Consider the following 23,550-nt stretch of genomic DNA (forward strand, 5'->3'; position numbering starts at 1 on the left):
TTAAAAATGTGCAGAATCCAAGCAGTTCATTTTCTTTTTCTACTCTCATTTAACAAATTGTTAAAACTCTAGAAATCACTTGCTACGGACAGGGATAAGGAACAAAATCTTGTGCTAATAATTTTTCTTAACTCACTAATTAATCTTTCTGTTCGTTTAGAATTTTGGTATCAGATGATCTTGCCTCCCCATTTTGATAAATCCAAGAAATATCCTCTACTATTAGATGTGTAAGTATTCAAGAGAAGGGAGCAATTTAGAACTATTGGAATCATATGTACTTTTCTCAGTGCAGCTTACTGAAAAATGGAGCCAAATGCATCCTTTCCCTCTTCCTGAATCACTGTTTACTATTTCTTCCTTTCACTTTACAGCCACAAACCCCAACCTGTGTTTTCTCACATCTTCTTAATAGAGAAAAAGACACTCCTTTTCTGTCATAACGGCATGTAGGCTTTCTATTGTTTTGCTTTTCTGAACTCCAGGGGAATTCCAAAGAAATTCTTAAGTCTGGACATTTTAGCAAGCAAGAAATGGGTATTAACAGCCTTGACAGTCCTCTTACCCTCGCTCCCACTGGCTGGCTCATGTTTCTCTTCCTTTAGTTCCTGAAATATTATCACCAGCTATTTTCTATTCCCCTTTTTGGTGAAGGGAAGTGATAGAGGAGAGTGTTCATTATAAAAACTTCAAGTCTTTGAGAAAGTTATGAAATCACACGTCTTTGAACATTGAATGTGAACTCTTATAAATTCTAAATATGACAGCTTTGTAAAGTATTTTTTATAATGATTAGTAATACACCCTACTTGAATCCTTCCAAAATTGCCCAAGAGTCACCCATGATGCCATAATGTCACGCTCTTCCTGTCCTGGCTTGTATCATTTCCTATAGTTAAAACAAAATGAACCAACATGTGTGCAGCAGCCTGCCGAATACCAGCTGCTTACCATAGTTTGCCTTAGTTTATTCACACAGCAAACCCATGTAGTAAGTTCTGTTGTCCCATTATACAGAAAAGACACTGAAGCTCAGGGACATAATTTCTCTGTTGTTACTGGCAAAAGAAAAAAGAAGCGGGGGGAGGAAAGGAGGATACAGATATTAGTATCAGACACAGTTTGGATCCTCTATATTCACAGTTCCATGAAAACAAAACATGAAAGCACAAAGAAAGAAAACGATAGATATTTTAAAATTCCAGATGTGCTATCTAATTTCTTTTCAAGTAGAATAATTGTAGCAAATGAAGTCAATTCATTTGTGACACTAATTTGTTTCAGGCTTTGGTTCCAATGCTAAAAAAGCATCCTTTAGAAAAGAGTGATATTTTATCTTCTTTGACTCCCCCCGCAATAATTCCTTCTCCATTAGAAAAGGTTTTAAAAAATGATAAATTTAACCCATATTTCTGTTCAGTTATTTTCTTCTTCCTGTCTTTTGAGTTCTAATTTTTTTTCTATTTTGAAAAATAATCTTGTTTAATCTTGGCATTAGGGAACTTGATATATACTTAATATTAAGGCAAGCTCTTAATCTACCAAATGTAATATAATTGAGAGGAGCAAGACATTTCACATATTGTGAAAATATATGGGCTTGCCCAAGAAATGTGTGAATGTATTTTCCTGTTTAAAGTTAGAATGTTATAGTATTTTGTTTAAAACTAAGGTTCTTTTGACTGAAATCCCTAAGTAGAAGGAAAACATTAGCAAAGCCATGTAAGAAGGACTTGTCCTATCCTGTGTTGGGGACAGTGAGCAGATGAGAGGAGAGACGGGGTGGGGAGGGAGTAAGTTATTGGAGACTATCCATGTCCAAGAGTTGTGTAGATAGTGCAAAGATGACATATTTAAATGAATTGAAATGAGCTATAAGGAGCACCTCTTGATTAGCAAGCAGAAATGAGAGCGCTTTATAGAGCTTTACAGCAATTGTGCATACAGCTCTGGGTAGAGTAGATGGTAGCCTGTGAAGAAGCAGATAGAGGGGAATAAAACTTATTGGTAAGTAGAATGCCCAACAACATGCCCATTTTCCAGTGCAACCTGTTTCTTCCTCTGAAGTTTTAAATATTAGCATTCATTCATACTGCTGTTCATTCCACAATGATTTACAGTCATTCTGAGCAAGACTGCACTGGGTACTATGGAAATGCAAAGCATATAATGCAGGAGTGAAATTCCTTAAGGAAGGAAATAAACTTGTAGTCCAAGAGTGTTTGTAAGCTGAGAGGGAAAGCTATCCAAAGCTGCATTTATTGTTGTCACTATCATTTTTTTTTATAACAGCTCCCTCTCTTAACTATTAGAGAAATTATTTATTTGATTTCCAATATTACAAAATTCTTTAAAAATGTTGGCTTATGAAGTCTGTGTTTAATAACCATCTTCAAAGACAAAACTGACAAGTATCTTTGAAGGAAATATGCAACCATGATAGTTGCGTTGCTAAGTTTTATAGGACCTATTCTGGACACTCCAGAAGCTGGCACAGTTTAAGCCTCATGATTGGGAAGGATGCACACTTCTTGTCCACAGGGAAGAGAAATGTAAGCATTCTTCATTTGTTTCAGGAAAACCATGAAAGCTAACAATTTGGGATTTTTCGTAGGTATGCAGGCCCGTGTAGTCAAAAAGCAGACGCTATCTTCAGACTCAACTGGGCCACTTACCTTGCAAGCACAGAAAACATTATAGTAGCTAGCTTTGATGGCAGAGGAAGTGGTTACCAAGGAGATAAGATCATGCATGCAATCAACAGAAGACTGGGAACATTTGAAGTTGAAGATCAAATTGAAGCAGCCAGGTGAGTGACTAGGAGATGAAGTCAAAGGTCATCTGATTTTAAAATTGCCCTTTAAAATTTCCATTTTAAAGATGTAAAGTGTAAATAATTTAAAGTGTTCTGGGGTGAATTTGTAATCTTTATCCTTACGGTAGGTTTTAGTGAAGATGTTATGTGTAGAAAAAAATATTACATTATAGATTTATATTAAGTTAAAAAAAAAGCATTTCCCAAATTTCTCTCTGTATGTGACTCTAGAAATGGAGTTGGCATATATCCTACCACCTTCTAAGAACAGAAAGTCAAAATTCATCAGACTCGGGGACAAACTGAGGGATAAATGTACCCTAGTAAACATCTGACTAAACAAGCCAAGGCCATTGCTTCACAGTCAAGGAAAAAGAGAGGACTTCAGTGTACATTTACATCATAGGCGGTGACATCTGTGAAGTCCTGAGTAGCTCCTACAGGCTGGATGAGAATGACTGCTATTTTGGGAAAATTGTGGAGCACAACCATCATCAGTCCCACTTAAAAGGTCTCTGCTAAGTATGAATCACATCTCATTCTTGTCCTCTTCACTTATGGGACTTGAAATAGATGTGATCTGGCTCAAGAGATGTTAACCATGAATAATGGTTACTCATGAGATGCATGTAACATGGGAAGTGCTTTCCCTGCAGGCATTGTCACTGAAGCTCTGAGAGGTGGGTGTTCTTACCCCATCTTTCAAGTAAAGAAAGGGAGATTATTAGGTTAGGTAACTTGCCAAGGTGAATCTGGATTTGAATCTAGTCTCATTCCAACTCTTATATTTAATTACATTCAACTGGTATATGGGAAATGTAACTTTGAGTTTCTGTAACCAACAGCCTGAGTGTCTGGGGAAGCATAATAGGGAGGGTGGTTTAAAATAATGTTAAGAAATCACAGACTAGGAAATGCAGGAGGATCCGTGAATGATTAAATAGATGGAGAGAGGAGAAGATGACAATTTATTAAGGATTCCTGAGTGAATGAAATTCTCTTTTACTAAAGTTAATGATTAGCTATTTTTCTTAACAACTAGAAAATAGAGATGTAGAATAAACAGGGGATTCATTTGTTCAAGAGTGAGGCTTTGATATTTTAAAAATAAAGTTTTATCTATCCAGATTGCTTCTCTGTGAGAGAGGGCATAGTTTTCAGGGGCTGTCAAATCTGATCAACAAAAGCCCTAAAATTACAGAATTGGGTAGCTGCTATATACAACCCCAGTTAAATAAGTAATAAAAGACAGTATGTTTATACAATAGAATACACTATTGCAGCACCTAAAAAGAACTAAGCATAACAAAATGGATGAATCTCACATACTGTTGCATGAAAGAAGCCAGACACGAAAGTGTACATCCTACAAGATCCAGTTTATATAAAGATAAAAACCAGGCAAAAGTTCAGGTGAAATTGTTATAGAATCCAATAAAAGAAAAACATTTCCTTTTGTCCCTTTGCAAAGAGGCAAATGCTTTAGATGCTTCTAATTTTATGCACAGGCCATGATTTCAAGGATACATTCACTTTGTAAGGGTTGCTCAGGTTATACAGGAATGATCTGGTACACGTTGCTGTATGTCTGCCTCTTTCAATTTTAAAAAGTTGACATGGAAAAAATAATGAGTTGAAAGCTATTTTATTTTTTTTCTAACATTGCTTAACTTAGGACATATATCATTAAGTGAAAATGCAAAAACTTTCAAAGTCAAGATAGGTTAATGCAAAGGTCCCCACCACAATGCTAAAAAGTTGAGTTCCATTTGCCAGGTATTTTTAAATAAAAATATTTTCTATTGATGTCAGGCTAAGATTAAGAAATAGGTGCATAAAACATTTTTCTTATTTCTTTACCTGGATTCCAATTCTGAACACAGTTTAGTGGCAAAAAAGATTTCTTAATGCATCAAGGAAAAATTTATTTCTTTTGAGTGCATGGTGCTGAGCTAACTAATCAACATCCAGCATAAGAAGGGATTTATTTAGAGAATGGGGTTTAAGTTCTCAGGTAGGGGGCCCAGAGTCATTCCTAAGCCCTACTCAGAAGTTTTTCATGCCCTTATCTTTCTTCATTGCAGGGGCAGACTCTCAAACTGAAAAACATCTGGAGAGATTTAAATTCAATTATGTAAAGAAAAGTGCATCTGGGCTGCAAATTTTTATATGAAGCTGTGAAAAAAACTGCCAGGATTTGTTTTCTGTGAATCATACACACACACACACACACACACACACACACACACACACACAATTTTTATGAATTCCAGCAAAAGCAAACCTTGTTCACCTGGATCTTAAGTTAAAATGATAGATATTTATCTCAGGTGTTTAGTTGACTGCTGGCAGCAATTCTTAGTCTCTAATAGAACGAAGGAGAGAACAAATGGCAGGAGTTCACATTTGTGCCTTATCTTAGTTTTCTATACACAATGCAGTACTGATTGTGGACTTTTCCATGTGTTTTAGACAATTTTCAAAAATGGGATTTGTGGATGACAAACGAATTGCAGTTTGGGGCTGGGTGAGTAGCTGACTGATGAATCTGTTTGCATTCTTTAGTGAATATCACTCAGAACAGGTTAATTTATCTTTTGTATATAAATATATGGAGATGAAAATTGCATCTGTCAAGTCTTAGGTCTCCAGGCAGTAACCCTGCAGAATCTCCACTAAGCAAGGCTTACACCTTTGTTAATTATGATGAGGGAGGGAGGTGAAGTAAAAAGAACAAGAAGGAAGGAGTGAAAGAGGGAAAGAAGATGGAAGAGAAGGGAGGAAGGAGACTTTTTCTTATGCATTAGTCAGTAAAAATTTTGTGTTATTGTTTTTAAATCTTCTGTCATTGGGACCATCCGGGCACTAGGGTCAGCAAATTTTCCATACGTTTTCCCCTTATACCTACCAAGAAAGAGATCAGGGCTCTGACAGTGTAGTCTTTAAAGATACTGTCCAATTAAGGCCAATTTAAACCTCCTATACCATGCTTTTTATCTCTAAAGAGGCACAGTATATAAAGATGTGAGAAATGTGGAAACTGCGACTCGCTTACCATATGTCCTTATTCTTTTACCTCCATAAAAATAACTGTTTCCATTCCTTAGTCATATGGAGGGTACGTAACCTCAATGGTCCTGGGATCGGGAAGCGGCGTGTTCAAGTGTGGAATAGCCGTGGCGCCTGTATCCCGGTGGGAGTACTATGGTATGTAATTGCTGTCAGGTACAAAGAGATACAAAGTGTTGACCTTAAAATGCCAGTAACAAAGCCATTCCTTTCTGAGTTTCAGTGTTTTTACAGCGAATAATAGGCTGATTCATCTTAGAGGTTCTTTTTGGATAACTATAATAAGATGATCTCATTTATTCTGCTATTGTGCAAGGCTGGGTGGTATATTTTATTACACATTTGATTTCTTATCAACAAATTTTGTCTTCCAAATTTCAAAACAGCCCCAATGCCACATTTCTACAGATAAATCATTCCTTATCTTTACTTTAATTTGATTCTTGGGTTTCACATACTAGCAGAGTGAGAGAAGTGTGTATCTCTTTATCTTCAATTAAACGTCAATTATAAGATTAGGGCTTTGGATGAGAAGAGGAGAGGAGAAACAGTGGAAATGCCCATTGGGTTTTTTTTTTTTTTTCACTATCTCTTAATAGGTGAAAGCTACTCTAGAATATGCTCTTTGTTATAGAGAGAATATTATTCTACAAGACATCATACATTTTTAAGACTACAATTCTCAAAGGGGAGGGAGAAAGTAATGGAAGACGAGGGAGGAGGGAAGAGTTGGAGGTGTAAGGAAGGAGATGGGTGATTTTCCTGCACCTCATCTCAAGTCTTCTGTCTAGTGTAAGAAAAGAATGGTTGAAAATGAATAGCTCATTAAATATTTTATATCCAGAAATATGGTAGTACCCAGAGGAAAAGACTCTTTTAAAGTCTCTCCCAGTCAAGATAAACCAACGTAAAAATACATTTCTATCTTTCTGTTAAGAAAATTGGAGGGCATAGTTATGATTTGATCTACACACAATGAATTTGTTTTCATATTATTTATCTGTTTGATATTAATTGTTCTGTTGGATGCTTGTTTTTGGAGACCTCTGGTGGTCAATAAAATAAAGGAGTAAATCTTTGTAAGTTAAAAACTATATGAGAAGAAAACTTCATTTAATGTATATAGTCCAACCTAATACATAGAAATTTTATAGAGTTCTCCCTGTAAATTTAAACAATTTTACCTAAAGATAGGACAAAAGAAATATGTAAGTGGTGTTTGAAGGCATATTTTTTAAAAGTTTACAATTGCATTATGCAGTTATACATAATACTTTTTAAATGTTATTTTTAAAATTTCAGATCTTCTTATATATGTAAACCTGGTTAGCATAAATAAGAAAGGAGTATTGAGCTCTATGACAAGCAGAATTGAAGTCTGCAACTACTTGGGGAAAATGTGCTTTGCTCTTAAAGGCCATTTTTTCCCCATCTAACGTACTACCTCAGTTATTAATATTTCAATGCTAAAGTTAAAAAAGATATGAGCATTTTATGAAAAACATATTTTAAATGGCCATTTAAAATATAAAATTTAAATATAAAATTTAAAATATAAATGGCCATTTAAAATATTCTGTTTTTATATTAGTGTCCTTTATGTATATGAAATTATGTATAGTCAGCATTCATATTAATCAAATGATAAAATATCACTGGAGGAAATTTTGGAGGAAAACATTTTGATTTTCATAGAAATTACTTAAAGTATACATATGGAGCAACTAACACTCATTAGTGTAGCTTCTAATCTACAGTACCAGTCATTGAAAACGTGTTAGAATGTTGAGTTTAGATAATATATCCATTTTTTAAATTAATGAAATCAGTTTTGAAATACTTGTAAAGTTATAGCGAAATTCAAGCCATTAACCTGTATAGTACAGTAGTAAGATAAAATTCTTAGACATTTTAACTGTAATCTGGTCACTTAAGGAGGCAGTTTTCAAAGCAGTGATGTCAGATTTTTAAAGTTTTATTGCAATTTGGCCACAATAAATTTTCTTGCTGATATTTTAGGCCAAATATATATAAAATGTATCATTTAATTTTTTTAAATCAGGCAAAATGTTTAACGATCCAAAATAACCAAACCAATTATGCAACCTGTTTTTCAACCGTATTTATAGATAAAAGAGCTTATGTCATTTCAGCAGACAGATATTAATGTAATCTGTTTCACAATGCTCAACTGTTAGACCACAAAAATTGAGGCTTTACCACAAAATGAGAGAAAACAAATGTTAAACTTGCATTATAATGGAGTAGCTGAGCCAATATGGGAATATACAGCAAATAAATAACTGAATTATTTCTTTTTATTATAATGAATCATAGCCTGACCCCCAAAATAAAATATAATCTAAATAAGCAACTAGTAATTAAACATTGTTAGGGGTCTCCAAAAGAAAATAGATTATCATAAATCAGGGCATATACTTATAATAACCAAAATATTTTAACACAATTGTGACATTAAGTGACTTACTAAAATTTTTTTATAGGGTCATATAATAATATAAAGATCCCTTACCCCTGAGCACTTTACATTTGACCTTTCTGCAGGTGGTTTATTGATTGGATTTTAGATCATCTGGTTTGATCTCCCTTTGCACCATCGTAAGGGGAAATTGAAAATGGGTTAGGACTGAGTGTGGAATGGTATGCAGGGATCTGGGAATGAGCATCTCTGGCTGTATTAGCAAGCCAAGTAAAAAATTACCTCAATAAGCTGGCTTTAGACACTCTTTTCTTTTTTCATAACCACATAGAGATACTTCTGAAAGTAACTCTATATTCCTATACATGAGTTCAGACTTATGAAAACACTTAAGTGGCCCATTAAAAGAAAAAAAAGTTGTTATTGCATGAATTAAACTTTTTCCTTTTTTTTTTCTTTCACAGACTCAGTGTACACAGAACGTTACATGGGTCTCCCAACTCCAGAAGACAACCTTGATCATTACAGGGTAAGAGATGAGGACCTATACCTATTTTATAACCTATTTATAACCGGCTTAAGAATCTACTTAAGTGTCTATTCTAGAAAAAATATATTTTTATTTTCAACAAAATTCTTGTTAAAAAGAAATAACACAGGTGGTTTAGAGATACTCCAATAGCTTCCCCTACTATATTCTGCATAATTACAGCCTTTATCGTATGCTATATAGGTCACAATATGCATTCATTTAGAAATACAAAGCAACATCAGATAATTACTTTAATTATAAAAATTTCAGTTTAGAAAACCTATTAGAAATTCAACATATTCCTTTAGAGCCCAGAAGACTCTCTAAATCTTTAGCTATATATTGAAATTACTTACAGTATTATCATAATATGTATATATGAGACAATAATTTTCTTACGCATAGCCAATTATGTACAGTTTTTTTCACACAAGATTTGAGTAAAGCAGGTGAGAGGTAGGTACAGTTGGGCAGTACCCTTAAAAAGCCCTAAACCTAAATCACTGAATAGCATCCAACAGGCTGGTTGCCTGATGGGAGAACCAGTGGGCAGGTTGCTCTGCAGATGGGCTATAGCATTTAAAATATGGTGTGGGTGCAACTATCATTGACAGCCCCCATGTGCTAGTGTGGATGCCACGGCAAAGCCAGAGCATTGTCTTTGGTGCCACATTGATGCAGCTGGAAGTGCTAGCGTAAGTACTAGGGACCCTTCTGGTACTTTGATCCTTCCAAAACTTTGCTGATTCTGTTTGTCATGTTAGTTGGAAAAAATGTTTAAAAAACCCTGAAACTTACAGCAGACAAGGTAAATCATTTCTGATGTTTACATTTTCTAAAGAATGTTCACAATTATTCCCAAGATGGTGAATTAAAGAGGAAGAAAAACAATAAAAATAATTTAAGAACACAATTTCTTCTCATCTGTGGCATGACTTCATATTAATACATTGCTCTGAGCAAATATCTGTATGTTTTTGTAAGAAGTCATCACTATGACTATGAATGCTGCAGTCATCTGATCAAAACACAATAAACTCCTAGTTTTGCAAGATAAGTGTAGACAATTTACTTTTACCAATTACTTCCAGCTTAATGAGTAAGGTGTGTGTGGGTGTGGGTGCAGGGAGCTGTGATGCCAATGTTTTTGTGTTAGTGCCTGTATGACTGTTTTCATGTCTGTTTATCAGTCAAGATAGAAAAGTAACAATCTGCAAAGTGAGAGGCACAAATCATCTACCTCTACAAAACAGTCCCATAATTAGATTGTCCCCATTTCTGCTAAGGGTGATACTTAGGGCTCAATTCTTCTCATTCTTTCTCCTCCATCTCCCATAAGCTGCTTTAGACACTCATTTCCTTTTTCATAACCATGTTGCTATTGTCACATAACCTATGTTCTTTTATAACAATAACCCAATCCGTCTTCTCTTATCTTGTCTTCTCACACTCCAGTCTATTGCGCAACAGAGCAGGGAGATTAACTCCCACCCACAACATGTTCATGGTTCCTTCTTGTGTACTGAACTAAGCCCAGTCTTCACTCTTCACCCAGGTGTTCAGCACCCTTCCTACAGTAGTCTACTTCCTCTGGAATGCTTGCTGTTCTCTGAATGTTTCTGTGGCTTTCCCTTTTGTGCCTTTGCCCTCTGCTCATTTCACCTAGAGTGTTAATTTCCCCTCCAACTCCACCCATTCAGAAACTTACACAGCCCTCTCAGTGGAGTTGCTTCCCCTTTTGAATCCCATATTTTCCTTGTATATCTCTGAATTCTCATTTTATTCTACCTTGAACTGATAGTTATCTTGTGCTGAATTTTCCCATCTTCAGTACTGTTAGCTATTCAAGGTGTACAAGCTATTTAATGTTGTATTCTTTGCCTTCTCCTTTAAGAAGTATAAACCCCCAAACCTTTCCTGATTTAACTTAAAAGCTTTCTGAAGGGAAACATTGTTACACAAGAATTTCTCCATCACTGCCTTCATTTTCCAGTTCAAATTTTGTTGTTAAATACCCAAGCAGAATACTTAAATTTGATTGCCAAAGAGCTTTCTTAGATATCCCAAACTACTGAAAGTTCCTAAAACATCAGAGGTGTAACTGCCTAGGGTCCCAATCCCTCACTTGAACACGGTGGATGATGACTCCAAAGTGTTCATTTACAAAATTATATTCCAAAAAGTTGAGTCTGAAACAAGCCCAGACCCTGCCATCTAAGGAAGTTCATGGTACCTACCCTACTTACTCAAAGAACATCAGCCAATGGGGTATTTCCTCTTCGACCAGCCCTCCCTATATAATGAGATAGGATGATTCATTTTAGTCTGCCATTTCAACCTGCATAATTTTCCAGTCTTTCCTATAGGCTCCTCGTTCCCACATAGATCGCCCTCTTCTCCAGCTCTAGCCCCCACTGCTGTGGCCATTTCCATCTCCCTCCTTAGGTGTTCCCTACATGAGGTAGTCATGTAAATAGAAGTCACTTCCTCCTGCCAATGGCAACACACGCACACTGGGTGCACAAAGTCACTCTTTCACTTCACTGCACAGATGGCACCCGAGGACTGTTTAATCCTTCCACGCCAGGAGTCGGGTTTTCTTGGCACAAAATTCATTGCTGGCAATGGACACATTAAAACTGCCAGTACCAGGGAGCTAAAGGTTCCCAATGTGTTACTAAGAGGAATTATTTGGGAGGGCGATAGTTAAGGTGGGCAGGATACAAGTGAGGCAAATGCACTAACTGAATTGTCTCCACTCTGGTAAGTTGCTTCCTGCGAAATGTGAAGAACTGAATCTGTGTGGAGAACTGAATCTAAGTGCCTATTTTTGGTGCACAGCAGGCTTTAGAATAAAGCTGCCCTCCTTTGTTTTTTAAATGAGCCTGTGCTTTTGTCTCTGGCAGGAATACATTCAAAGATTCTATTTTCCCCCAAGGCCCCAGCTGCCCCTCTGGACCCCATCTTTTACTACTCTTTCCCAGGTTGTTTCTCTCTCTCTCTCTCTCTCTCTCTCTCTCTCTCTCTCTCTCTCTCTCTCTCTCTCTCTCTCCCCTTCTTTCCCTCTCTCTGTCCCTCACATTGTTTTTTAAAAGACAAAGGAGACAATTCCTTAGAGATTTTACCACCCTGTGCATTTCAGTGGGTCAGAAGGAAATATTTGTAAAGTGGTTCATATTTAGTCTGGATCAGTGACTCTTCAGTACACTGAGTATTAGGAATGCCCCAAGTGTGTAGCAAGTAAGGCCCTGATCTTTGTCCATGTTTTCAGCTAAAGAATCACTGATACAGTAGCCAGAATTACATCCTTTGGAAGAAAATGCAGTTTTTAATGAAACTCAAATGAGAAAAGGATTTATTATTAGGTGATTGTTGACCTGGATTTGGAAGAATTTAGAGAAATCCACATCACCAAGAGAAACCTATCTTGCGAGATCAAAGTCCTACTCACCATTGAGGAAAGGGAATTAGAAGAGCCATTTGCATACTAGAATGGAACAGGCAGGGATTCCATGTGCAGTTTTTCAGCCTGTGCCCTGCTGAAAGCTAGAACACACTCCATTTTCTGAGGCACACACCTACATGGCTGTGGCAAACCAGACGGAGCACCCTTTTCTATTCTTTCAAAGTTGCCATATGGACCCTGAGACTAAGGCCTAGACCCAGTGCAGTGACACAAGCAGTGACTCCGTAAGACTCTTTTTGCAGATTATCATCCACCTACTGGCAAGAGGCCAGGGAGAAGCACTTTTAAAGAATATTCAGACCTCAAAGAGGAAACGTGATGTTCATTTCCCTAACATTTCAAGGAGCTGAATTCCAGAAGCTCTTAATGGGCAGCCAAAGTGGAGGGGTGACAAATCTGGGCTAAAAGGTAGTATAGCTCTTTGGAAACATCTTTTCTGCAATGTATCTCAGTCCACAGCAGACCAAAATGGTGACAGGTTTGAGCAAAGGCATCAGATCCAAAGAGGCAAACTTCACAATGTCAATCAGCAGACAGCAGCTGTAGCCACATCTTGTGGAGTAGGTTCTAACAGTGGGGAATGGTCTCTCATGTGGTCAATCAGGTCTTTTAGTCAAACTTGTAAAAAATGTTAACATATGGTAGACTTTCATTCACCCATTCAAGATGCCTGGTGTTTTAATCATTCAGAAGTTTATTCCTTGTCAATTAGAAAAAAACAATATTTTTGGAGAGAAATAAGAGAGAGTAAGTAATAAAAGAAGAATTTGAATATGACAAAGTAGCCAGTATGTCTGAAAAAGACGGTGGTTTTCAGATTGTGACTATGAAGCCCCAGGAATTCTATACCTTAGGAGCATGTAGGGAGGGGAAGGGGAGTGGCCAAGAAGTTAGGGTTTCCCTTTCTCCACTCCCTAGCCAAGCCAGGAGGGGCTCTAGTTTCACTTATTTCATTCATGCTTTCATTCATTTATTAAGTGTTTCTGTGGCCAGACATCATTCTAAGCTCTTTACATGGATTATCGGGTTTAATTCTCCTCCAGATCTTCCTAAACAAGTACGGTGTTTCTATTTTACTGACACAGAAACTGAGGCACAAAAATGTTACACAACATATTGATATTGAGGGTTAGAAAAGGAAAAGAGGGCACTTACCTGAATCATTAGAGAAAGATTTTGGAAGATAGAGGGGATGAGCATGATGCTCTCAATAGGTTACATATTGGGAGAGGCAGATCAGCACAGGAGGCAAATGAATAGCAGAAAGAGTGGTTTTCTGGGGATGTGTGAAGCAGGTCCAATGAACTGAGGGATAACAGAAGAAGGGATATGAGAAGAGCAGGACAAATGCTAGCCAATAAGGCAGGACATCAGCCTGGGGAGGGAATAAATTTATGAATACACACAGAGAGAAGTATCAGATCAAGGGCAAGAGAAATAGGACCCAAGTCCTGAGCCTTGTTGCCAAGAGAAGAGGGCAGCCTGGAACACACAGAAGGGACTGATTTAACTTGTAGAGGAGATTTATTTTGCATTTTGCTCAAAATTTGATAGGCTTTTGGCAAGTGTATGAAACAGTCATAGATTTGGCAGTCTTCTGCTAGCAGATTTGAAATGTTCAATCCTTAAGAACTGCTGCATCGTTAGGTTATGCAAAACAGGGTGCAATTTTGTAAATATGCCATCTTGTACTGATTTGACATTTGTTCTATTATCCCAGAATATGCCAAAGGGAAAGAGACCTTCAGATTTAAGCCAAACCTTAACTTGTTTGTTGAGTGCTGATAAAATGTTGACTGCTGTGTGATCTTTAAAGAAGCCAGTGTTGCTTGGTGAGGCCTGAGGTAGAGCCCCCTGTCTGGGGTTGATGGGAGCTCTCTCCTTGGCATCGCATGGATACAGTTGTTCGATAGATGTAAACAATAAAACATCTGATTTAATGAATTTAATTCATTCTTTTCTTAAACATTTTCTGTGGCCCCTGTTATGATATTAATGGTGCTTCCAAAAGTGGCATCATTTAATATTATTTATGCAGCTTTGGTTACAAGTAGGAGAATGCATAGAGCAAGCTGCTCAACCCAAGGTCGTATCTTACTGAAGTGCTGGGTGGTTGTCCGTTAGACCCAATGAATGTGTGTTCTTTCTATAAGATTCTATAAATGGGATGAGTTTTTTGGTTGTGATGTCAAGTGCCAGTAGAATGACAGTAAGGGACATGGGCTTTTAGGGTTAGGCCAACATGTCCTCAATTTGTTTCGTCCACTTACCAGCAATCTGAGCTTGAGGAGGCTACTTAACCTTGCTGAACCTCAGTTTCTTCAACTGGATAATAAGATAATCAGACCTACCTCACAGGGTTATTGAAATGATTAAATGAGATGCCTGCACCTGCCATGAAGGAAGCTTTCAAAACATGGCAGCTGCCACCATTATTATCTTCAGGAAGCAAATTGTCCTTATGGTTGCTAGATGGCACTAGGGGTAGTTTAAAAATTGTCATACCTTCTGTTTCTCATAGTACTCTCCTCCTCTTATCAGCTCTCTCTTTTAATTCAAAAATACAAAGATTTATTTGTTGGAAGGTAACTGAGGAACCAGCATGATCCAACAAGCAGCTACAGATGGTTCTTCTTGGGGACTAAAGGAAAAGCTCCTCAGAGATGCTGTGGAGTCGGCACTGCCACTGGACCGATCCTTCCCACTTCTCCTTGCCAGGCTGTTGCTGGCAGCGGGGCTCTCCGGAAGTTTCTAGCCTCAGGAGAGTGCCAACTGCACCACCATTGCATCCTTGCCCATTTATCACTCTGAGTTTCCTTTTTAGTAGTTGGTGATAGACTATTCAGCTTCTAACTTAGTCATCCATTTCCTTTTTTATTTCTGTTTCCATGGATAGGCAAAGAGGGATTATCCTATTTTGGTAGGTTAAAATAGCACAATTAATTTTTTTCTAATCATTAATCATACCTTAAATTTATTCCCGTATTTCTTTTTCTGGCTTTGTGTGTTACCTTTACAGCTTAAAGTGTGCCATACAGTGGACTGTAAAGGGTTTTAGTTGAGAAGCCAGTATGCACAGTTGAGTAGGGAAGGATCAATGGTTCCAGAGGCAAGGTGACACAGTTGCCTTTTTTGGGGGTGGGGGGGGTGTGGGGGAATGTTCTGTGTAGCCTAAGAGCCTTAAAGTGGGTGTGTGTCTCTCAGCTGCCTCTCTCCCTCTCACAGAGAGGTCCCTCTGGAGGCTTCTCCCAGTGAGCAGGGAAAGTGTGTGTTTGAAATGGCACACTTATCTTGCAGTTGCAGGGGAAGCTTTTGTTTTATTTTTCTCTTGCTGCATTAAAGTATTTGTCTTTCTTTCTTTGTAGTGTAATATTGTTAATGTAAAACAATTTGCATCATGACACTTTTATCACAGTTTTCGTCTTTTTCTCAGTATGTTGCATTTCTCACCATGTCTAGTTCATCACAGCTACAGTGTGTACATCACAACATTTATCTTAGGCTCAGGGTTTTACTTGTTTATAAAAATTGTCTTCTTTCAGCCTGTATTCACTCCATTTAAGAAAAAAAAAGGCAGCCAGAAACTGTTTTGGTCCAAACTCCAGTAGTTATCACATTCCTTGCTAACTGTCCTGCGTATTTATATGTCTCCTAACTATTACTCTATGTTTCAATGACATTTCTCAGTTTTATGGCTCGGGGAGGTTGTAGGAGCAGCTTTTGCTATTCAAGCTGCCAAGCAAGGCAGGCCCATGAGGCTTTTGGAGGTGAGGTGAGGTGGCACAGTTGTATATTTGGGTCAGGTCTGAATGTTAAAGTTGACTGTCTTCCGCAAGCAAAAAGCTAAATTTAATTTGGAGAGAAATGAGGAGGGAGGAAGTCAGTGCAGGCTGAGAGCATGGCTAGTGGAAAGGATCACCAAAGAGGACTCACATGGGGGCACCTGGGCCTGCAATTCAGGTGATTAATGTTCACAGTCAGTGCTCAAGATTCAGCTTTTCTTGTCTCCAGCTTTGAATGCTGCACAAAACTGTCTCTTAGGGATATTTATTTTGCTCCTTTCCTCTCTGAAGGCCAGAACATTGCTCAGAGTTCTATTGTCCCATTAGGCTATATGTCACTTGCACAGTCACAAAATGTGCCTCTCAAATTGCCCAGGGCTGTGCAGGGCAATCTCTCTTCTGATTAGTGCAGTCTGAGAATGCATGGGGTCTTAGGAGGATGCCAAAGGATACCCACTATTATTGTGCACTTCAAATTCCAGGACAGTTCATTAGCATTTTATTTCACACTGTTTCTTTGCCAGAAGATCACATCATAAGCAGCTTGGAATTTCCGTAAAGATGCAGTGTAATGTAGGAAGTAAAAAGGGATTTGCTGTCAGATCTTTGTCCATCTCTGACACTTACTATAGTTGTAACCCAGTGCAGGTTACTCACCTTCTGAGTCTTAATGCCTCCATCTAGAAAGCAGGATTGGTCTAGACCTATTTTATGTGAATATTGCAAGGATTTGATATAACAGTGCTTTTAAAAACCCTTATTTATATGTAATGCTTAACATGGCGATAGGCAAGGAGTAACTGCTCAATTGAATGTTAACTATAATCATTAATGGCATCGTTCATGGATTGAAAGTGGGCAAAACTTATCTCAATACATTTCAGAATGAGCGCATTTTGTTCTGCCTACCCTCAGCTGATAACACTTGATTCTGCAAAACTAGGATCAAATATAGTAGACACTGAAAGAAGTTGATAATTTATTTCATTTACTCATTTAATTGATAAATATTTAGCATTCTATTAGATGTTAAGAGTAATGCACAATATAGACAAATCTGTTTTCTTATGGATCTTATTTAGTAGAGTATATAATAAGTAAATATTGATTGACTAGATAAAAAATGAATGAATGGATGAATGGTGATGTTGGGATGGATGGATAGATGGATTTATATTTGGATGCATTTATCTAAGACATCATATCAGACAAAAAGTTTCTCCAAAATAAAGTAAGATAAAAGTGTAACTTTTAAGGAGTCTCACTCAGGTTTTCATTCCGAGAGTTCATGAGTAAAATTCTCAATTTGAGTGAGAAATAGAATATGGTCAGGACAAGTGGGAACTAGCATCCACAGGAGAGGAAGGGGATTTTAAACCTACTAGGTCAGGATGACCTTGCAACATTCAGTTGACTGAAACACTTTGGGTGGCTGTGTCCTGAAAGTTGTAGATAAAATGTCTTTTTTCCAGAAACACTGTTAAAAGAATTCTCACATCAGCATCAGAAATTTAACCCCACCCCCCACAAATGCTTTTGCCATGTCTCTTGGTTCCTATTATTGTGATGGAGTAAGAGGAGTTACAGTAGCCCACCCTTATTTAAGGCAAATACATTCCAAGACCCCAAGTAAATACCTGAATCTATGGATAGTCCTGAGCCCTCTATACATTATGGTTTTTTCCCCCTACACCTATACATACCTACAATAAAGTTTATAAATTATGCATCATGAGATTAACAATAGCCAATAATGAAACAGAACAATTATAATGATATACTATAATAAAAGTTAATTGAGTGTAGTATCTTTCTGTTTCTCAAAATATCTTATTGTATTATACTACAGGTAACTGAAACTATAGAAAGCAAAACTGCCAATAAGGGGGGACTACTCTATTACAATTTTATGGAAATCAAGCCTCAAAGAGTAGCATGTCTCCAGTTGCATAGCTCACTGATAATGAAACTGGAACTTGAAGCAAACACTGTTACTTTAGCCCCATCCCCTTCCTGCCAGGCCACCAAGGTTCCCATCAAAAATATAAGCTGGTATGAGCTACAGAGATATCTGTGAAATATAAACCTTGGTTTTCATAAAATTGAATTTGATTCACCAAGGTGCTGCAGGACCAGCTGACTGCTTTAAAACCCATGGAGATGCTGCTGCCCCTTCCCTGCCCAACCCATAACAGGATTATCATAGTGGACTCTAGGTCACCCTCTCCCCAAAACACTACAGTGTTTTGTGGCATTTTTACCTTCATCCCAACTTTAGTAAATATCCTCAAATTAAAATCAGACAACCAGCTCTAGATGCTTTCAATGACTGTTTCATCCAAGACCCCTGACCCTCATTCTAGGAGCCCTGGCTCAAGCCACATAGCAGTCCCAAAAAGCTGACCTCCCAATTTTTTTACCCTACTTCCTTGGCTAATTTGGGTATGACTTGATCTAATAGCATCACTTCCAATATATGGAATGAGGCAGACAACAACAACTCACTGATTTTCTAAGGCCATTTTTGATCTTTTTTACCCCCTTCCCCTCCCATATGTTACATTTGCCTAGGTTTTTAACATCTGTTCCCAAAGAGGTAATATTTGCTTTTCATTCAGAGCTTAGCAATGTGGACCAAAGTTCACATGACATATTGCAGAGTATGTTTAGTTGCAAATGCTATGTACAGGCTCTTTGAAATGTAGCATGTATGGCACCATGTGACACATGGTTGCCATGGCAATACACTTTTTGGCTGAACTACAGCAGAAGCCCATGGAACATACATTGCTAATATGAGACTCTGCCCTGTGCTAATGCATAGGACACAGCCAATCTGGGCTCTGGGACTCAAGGGGTTTTGCATGCAGGCTGGGTGGCAGGTGCCCTCTGCCTGCATGTGCAGGGAAGATGTGGCATCCTCCCTTTCCAGTCCTGTCTCCCAGGCACAGGGCATGCTGTGCATTCTGCCATGCATGGAGACAGCATTTGCTTGAATATCGGTTTGCTATATTTTGTATCAAAGGGGGCCCCAGCTGAAAACATTTTATTTTGTAAACTGAAGTGAAAAATCAGTTTATGGCAGATCCTTTTTTGAATAATGACATTCTTTTTCCCAATTCCAGAATTCAACAGTCATGAGCAGAGCTGAAAATTTTAAACAAGTTGAGTACCTCCTTATTCATGGAACAGCAGATGGTGAGTTTCAGTTAATTAGACTTTTTAGTATCACAGACAGGTTTGCAATTTCACTACTGACAAAACAAAAGCATGAGGGGCAAGACTGTTACATTTACTTCAATAAAACAGTGTTGCTTTCCACAAGTCACTTGTCTTGGGCTAAATGGGATGCTGAGTCCTAGAACTTCAAACAGTCCCTTTCTTCTTGTGCCTTTCCCACCCTTTGGTACCACAAAATGGGCGGCTATTAGCTACTTTGTTTCCTTTCTCTCCCTGCAGATAACGTTCACTTTCAGCAGTCAGCTCAGATCTCCAAAGCCCTGGTGGATGCTGGAGTGGATTTCCAGGCAATGGTATAGAAAAACTTTGTGCAAGGGGAGGGAAGTTGCTGGTGGGGTCTAGTTTCCTCTTTCTGGGCTAACTCTCTTAGCAGTGCCCGAGACAGAACAGAATAAAAACATTAAATTTTTTGTTCCAAAGTGAAGTCAGAAGAGTAATATCCTTGAGCCATACACAGAGTAATGTTCAATAACATTAGTGAGTTTGCGATTAAGAAGCGCAATATTGCTTGTCCTCGGAGTATCAAGACACTGCTTGATGTGATCAGTCTCTCCCTATTTTGATTCAAAAGTAATCACTTATCAGTAAATGTGTTGCAGTGTAATTCTAAAGTGAAATCAGCATGATAATAGCTCAGCTCAAATATGAAAATCCATTTCTGTCTGGTATGTATTACTAGCCATTCTAACAAGAGTAGTATCTTAATAATCAACATGCTTCAGTTTTTGCAATTGCAAGGTGATCTTTTGTTGAACAACCACAGGTGATAAACAATTGTTTTATAAAGTCAGAAATGGCTAGAGATGTTTTTGTCTGTGCAGAGGATATTTCTGGGTATTATGTCAAATTCATTTTCTGCATTAGAGATTTTCAGATTAAGGAAAAATACATATTCTTATGTATGTATTTATATGTATTTATGTGTCCTCTAATACACATGATTTGCTCTGTGCTCAGTTCAAATGGTGCCCAATGCATAGGGGTGGGACAATTATTTGATACTGAGAAAAACTTGTATATGTTTTGGGTCAGTGTTTTATAAGAGGCTGAAGTTTATTTTTCTACTATTCAAAGGAAAGACATATACTACTTTAATTAAGCTTTTTTAAAAAATTAACTTATGTGTCCATAATTTATGTTTGCCCAGCAATGACTTCCCAATTATTTCATAAGGTATGAATCGATAAAATTTTGCCCCAGGTCATAAATGCCTTTTAATCAATGTCAGCTATACAGATTTTTAAAATACCAGTTTAAAGACTAAGTGTTTGCAAATAATACATCTGACTTTTGAATTCACTTCTGTTAAACATATATATGTAATATTGAAATAGATTTTTTCTGGTTTCTTAGTGATATATATTAGGCAATATTGCTTTTAAAATCATTTATTGTAATACAGTTTATCTTACTAGAGTATAGAGAAATTTAACACTTGATAACACTTTAATTAAAACAAGTGGGCTTAATGGGATAAGCATTCCTTCCTATGCATGGTGTGCTTCTAAGTGCCCTTTGAGTCAAATTTGGAAATGGATTGGGTGTTTTAATTAAAATTGTCATATCTTTAAAGCAGTATGCAATAAAGCCAAATTCACAGTGAGTTCTCTCAGCACCTGGAAAAGAGGATCAGAGACTTCTGCAGGACAGAACAACACGCCCTGGAAAAGCTCTGGGAGAAAATTAGATACCCTCTTTGATCCCGTTTCAGTTTACAAACTGCTTCAGCAGTCAGAACACTCTGTTTTATACAATGTATGCTCCTGAGAGCACACTTGAGTTTATTTATTATTGTTTTTTAAAGACAACGAACTTGCAATTCTAACTTTTTTCTTTCTCTCTTTAGTGGTATACTGATGAAGACCATGGAATCGCAAGCAGCACAGCACACCAGCATATATATACTCACATGAGCCACTTTATCAAACAGTGTTTCTCTTTGCCTTAGCACTTCAAAACACCATTCCATTTAAAGCCTGTTAAAGTCATTGTTTTCGTTATCTCAAAACTGCACTGTCGGGATGATGATCTTAAAAATACATACTCAAATCAAGAAGCTCAAGGTTACCTTTGTTCCCAAATTTCATACCTATAATCTTAAGTAGGGACTTCTGTCTTCACAACAGATTATTTCCTTACAGAAGTTTGAATTATCCAGTTGGGTTTTATTGTTTAAAATCATTTCCACATCAGCTGCTGAAACAACAAATGTGAATTGTTTTTATGGAAGCTTTGCCTACGTTCCCTGAGGAGGATTTTAATCTTTTTCTAGCGGGACTAGTTCAAATGTTCTCTTCTTTAAAGGGATGGTAAGATGTGGGCAGTGATGTCACTAGGGTAGAATAGGATAAGAGGGATTAGGGAGAGGAGATAGCGGGGCATGGCTGGGAACCCAAGTCCAAGCATACCAACATGAGCAGGCTACTGTCAGCTCCCCTCGGAGAAGAGCTGTTCACAGCCAGACTGGCACAGTTTTCTGAGAAAGACTATTCAGTCTCAGGAAATCAAATATGCAAAGCACTGACTTCTAAGTAAAACCACAGCAGTTGAAAAGACTCCAAAGAAATGTAAGGGAAACTGCCAGCAATGCAGGCCCCCAGGTGCCAGTTATGGCTATAGGTGCTACAAAAACACAGCAAGGGTGATGGGAAAGCATTGTAAATGTGCTCTTTAAAAAAAAATACTGATGTTCCTAGTGAAAGAGGCAGCTTGAAACTGAGATGTGAACACATCAGCTTGCCCTGTTAAAAGATGAAAATATTTGTATTGCAAATCTTAACTTGAAGGGAGTCCTTGCATCAATTTTTCTGATCTCATTTCTTTGAGTGTCTTAATTAAAAGAATATTTTAACTTTCTTGGACTCGTTTTTTAAAATGAAACACAAAATAGAATGTTATGTATTATTGTTCCCATTCTACCTACTATGGAATCTCTTCTGGTCATTTAATAAATGGGCCTTCATTTTTTTCAGAAGTAATGAGTTGTGTCTTGAATCAATACAGTGAAACCACACTGGCATATGGAGACATTTATCTCGAAAGACTTTGGTTTATTTTGTTAGTAATCCCAGACTACCTTGTAAACATGGAAAAAGTTCAGCTTTGGTAAAAAATTAGATATATAAAAATGTGTTAAGCTAAACAGTTCATAGGTTTTTGTCTAAAATGCAATTTCTCTTATCATAAATACATAGAGCTTTTGAGAAATCAACTGAAAATAATATGTTATTCACATCATATGCAATTTATAATTTTATTCCAGGGAACTATGATGAGGCTTATATAAGAACAAATAAGATCAGAAATATCATTCTGGCAGTTCTGATGGCTCACTAGTAGTCAAGTCAATCACTTAAGTGTTTGACTAATTATTTGTGGTTGACATTACTATAAAAACGAAAGCATAATTTTTTTTTTTTTTTTTTCTTTTTTTGAGACAGAGTCTTGCTCTGTCCTCCAGGCTGGAGTGCAGTGGCATATTCATGACTCATTGCAACCTCCATCTCCTGGGTTCAAGTGATTCTCCTGTCTCAGCCTCCTGAGTAGCTGGGATTACAGGTGCCTGCCACCATGCCTGGCTAATTTTTGTAGTTTTAGTAGAGATGGGGTTTCACCATGTTGGCCGGGCTGGTCTTGAACTCCTGACCTCAGGTGATCTGCCTGCCTCAGCCTCCCCAAGTGCTGGGATTACAGGGGTGAGCCACTGCACCCAGCCAAAAGCATACATTTTAAATGCTGGATTTGACCTAGCAAAGAAATATATAGATAACAGAAACCATCATTATTCTTCAGTTATTTGCAAAACAGTCTCATTTTTAAAAATTTGACTTTATGAGTTTAAACTTAGCTTCAGACCATTTGCTAGACAAAGTTTTTCCTAGACAGGGTGAGCTATAGCACAAAAACCTAAAAATGGAAGAAATGGAAAGAAGTTTATCAATTCAACATGATACTGGTGAGTCATGCATAGGCATAGGCAGAGGATTGTGAAATTCATCTTCAACTATAGTATAGTTCAGTCATTGTGAGTAGATGGACCAACCTTGAAGAATTATATTTCAAGAAGCAATAGTAATATAAGTTCACATCCTGGACAGCATTAATAGTCATAAAAGCAAATGAAATAGAAATTCTCCTTTTATCTTAATTGAAATCAGACATTGTACAATGTCAGATATTGTATAACATTGGAGATTATACAAGTCA

The 23,550-nt window shown here is 37.4% G+C and overlaps 1 protein-coding gene across 2 annotated transcripts in view; it reads left to right on the plus strand.

Annotated features, from left to right (window-relative positions):
• Positions 1-22,318, plus strand: part of DPP4 (dipeptidyl peptidase 4) — an 82,498-nt gene extending 60,180 nt beyond the window's left edge. For both annotated transcript variants that reach the window (XM_002749392.6, XM_017973435.4), the window contains exons 19-26: positions 161-230; positions 2,615-2,809; positions 5,288-5,342; positions 5,923-6,022; positions 8,789-8,853; positions 19,230-19,302; positions 19,564-19,637; positions 21,191-22,318. In XM_002749392.6, coding sequence (XP_002749438.1) covers positions 161-230; positions 2,615-2,809; positions 5,288-5,342; positions 5,923-6,022; positions 8,789-8,853; positions 19,230-19,302; positions 19,564-19,637; positions 21,191-21,292 — 734 coding nt within the window. In that variant the 3' untranslated portion in view covers positions 21,293-22,318. The remainder of the gene's footprint in view (positions 1-160; positions 231-2,614; positions 2,810-5,287; positions 5,343-5,922; positions 6,023-8,788; positions 8,854-19,229; positions 19,303-19,563; positions 19,638-21,190) is intronic.
• The last annotated feature ends 1,232 nt before the right edge of the window (positions 22,319-23,550 follow it).

This window comes from Callithrix jacchus, chromosome 6 (assembly GCF_049354715.1).
Source record: "Callithrix jacchus isolate 240 chromosome 6, calJac240_pri, whole genome shotgun sequence".
NCBI lineage: Eukaryota > Metazoa > Chordata > Mammalia > Primates > Cebidae > Callithrix > Callithrix jacchus.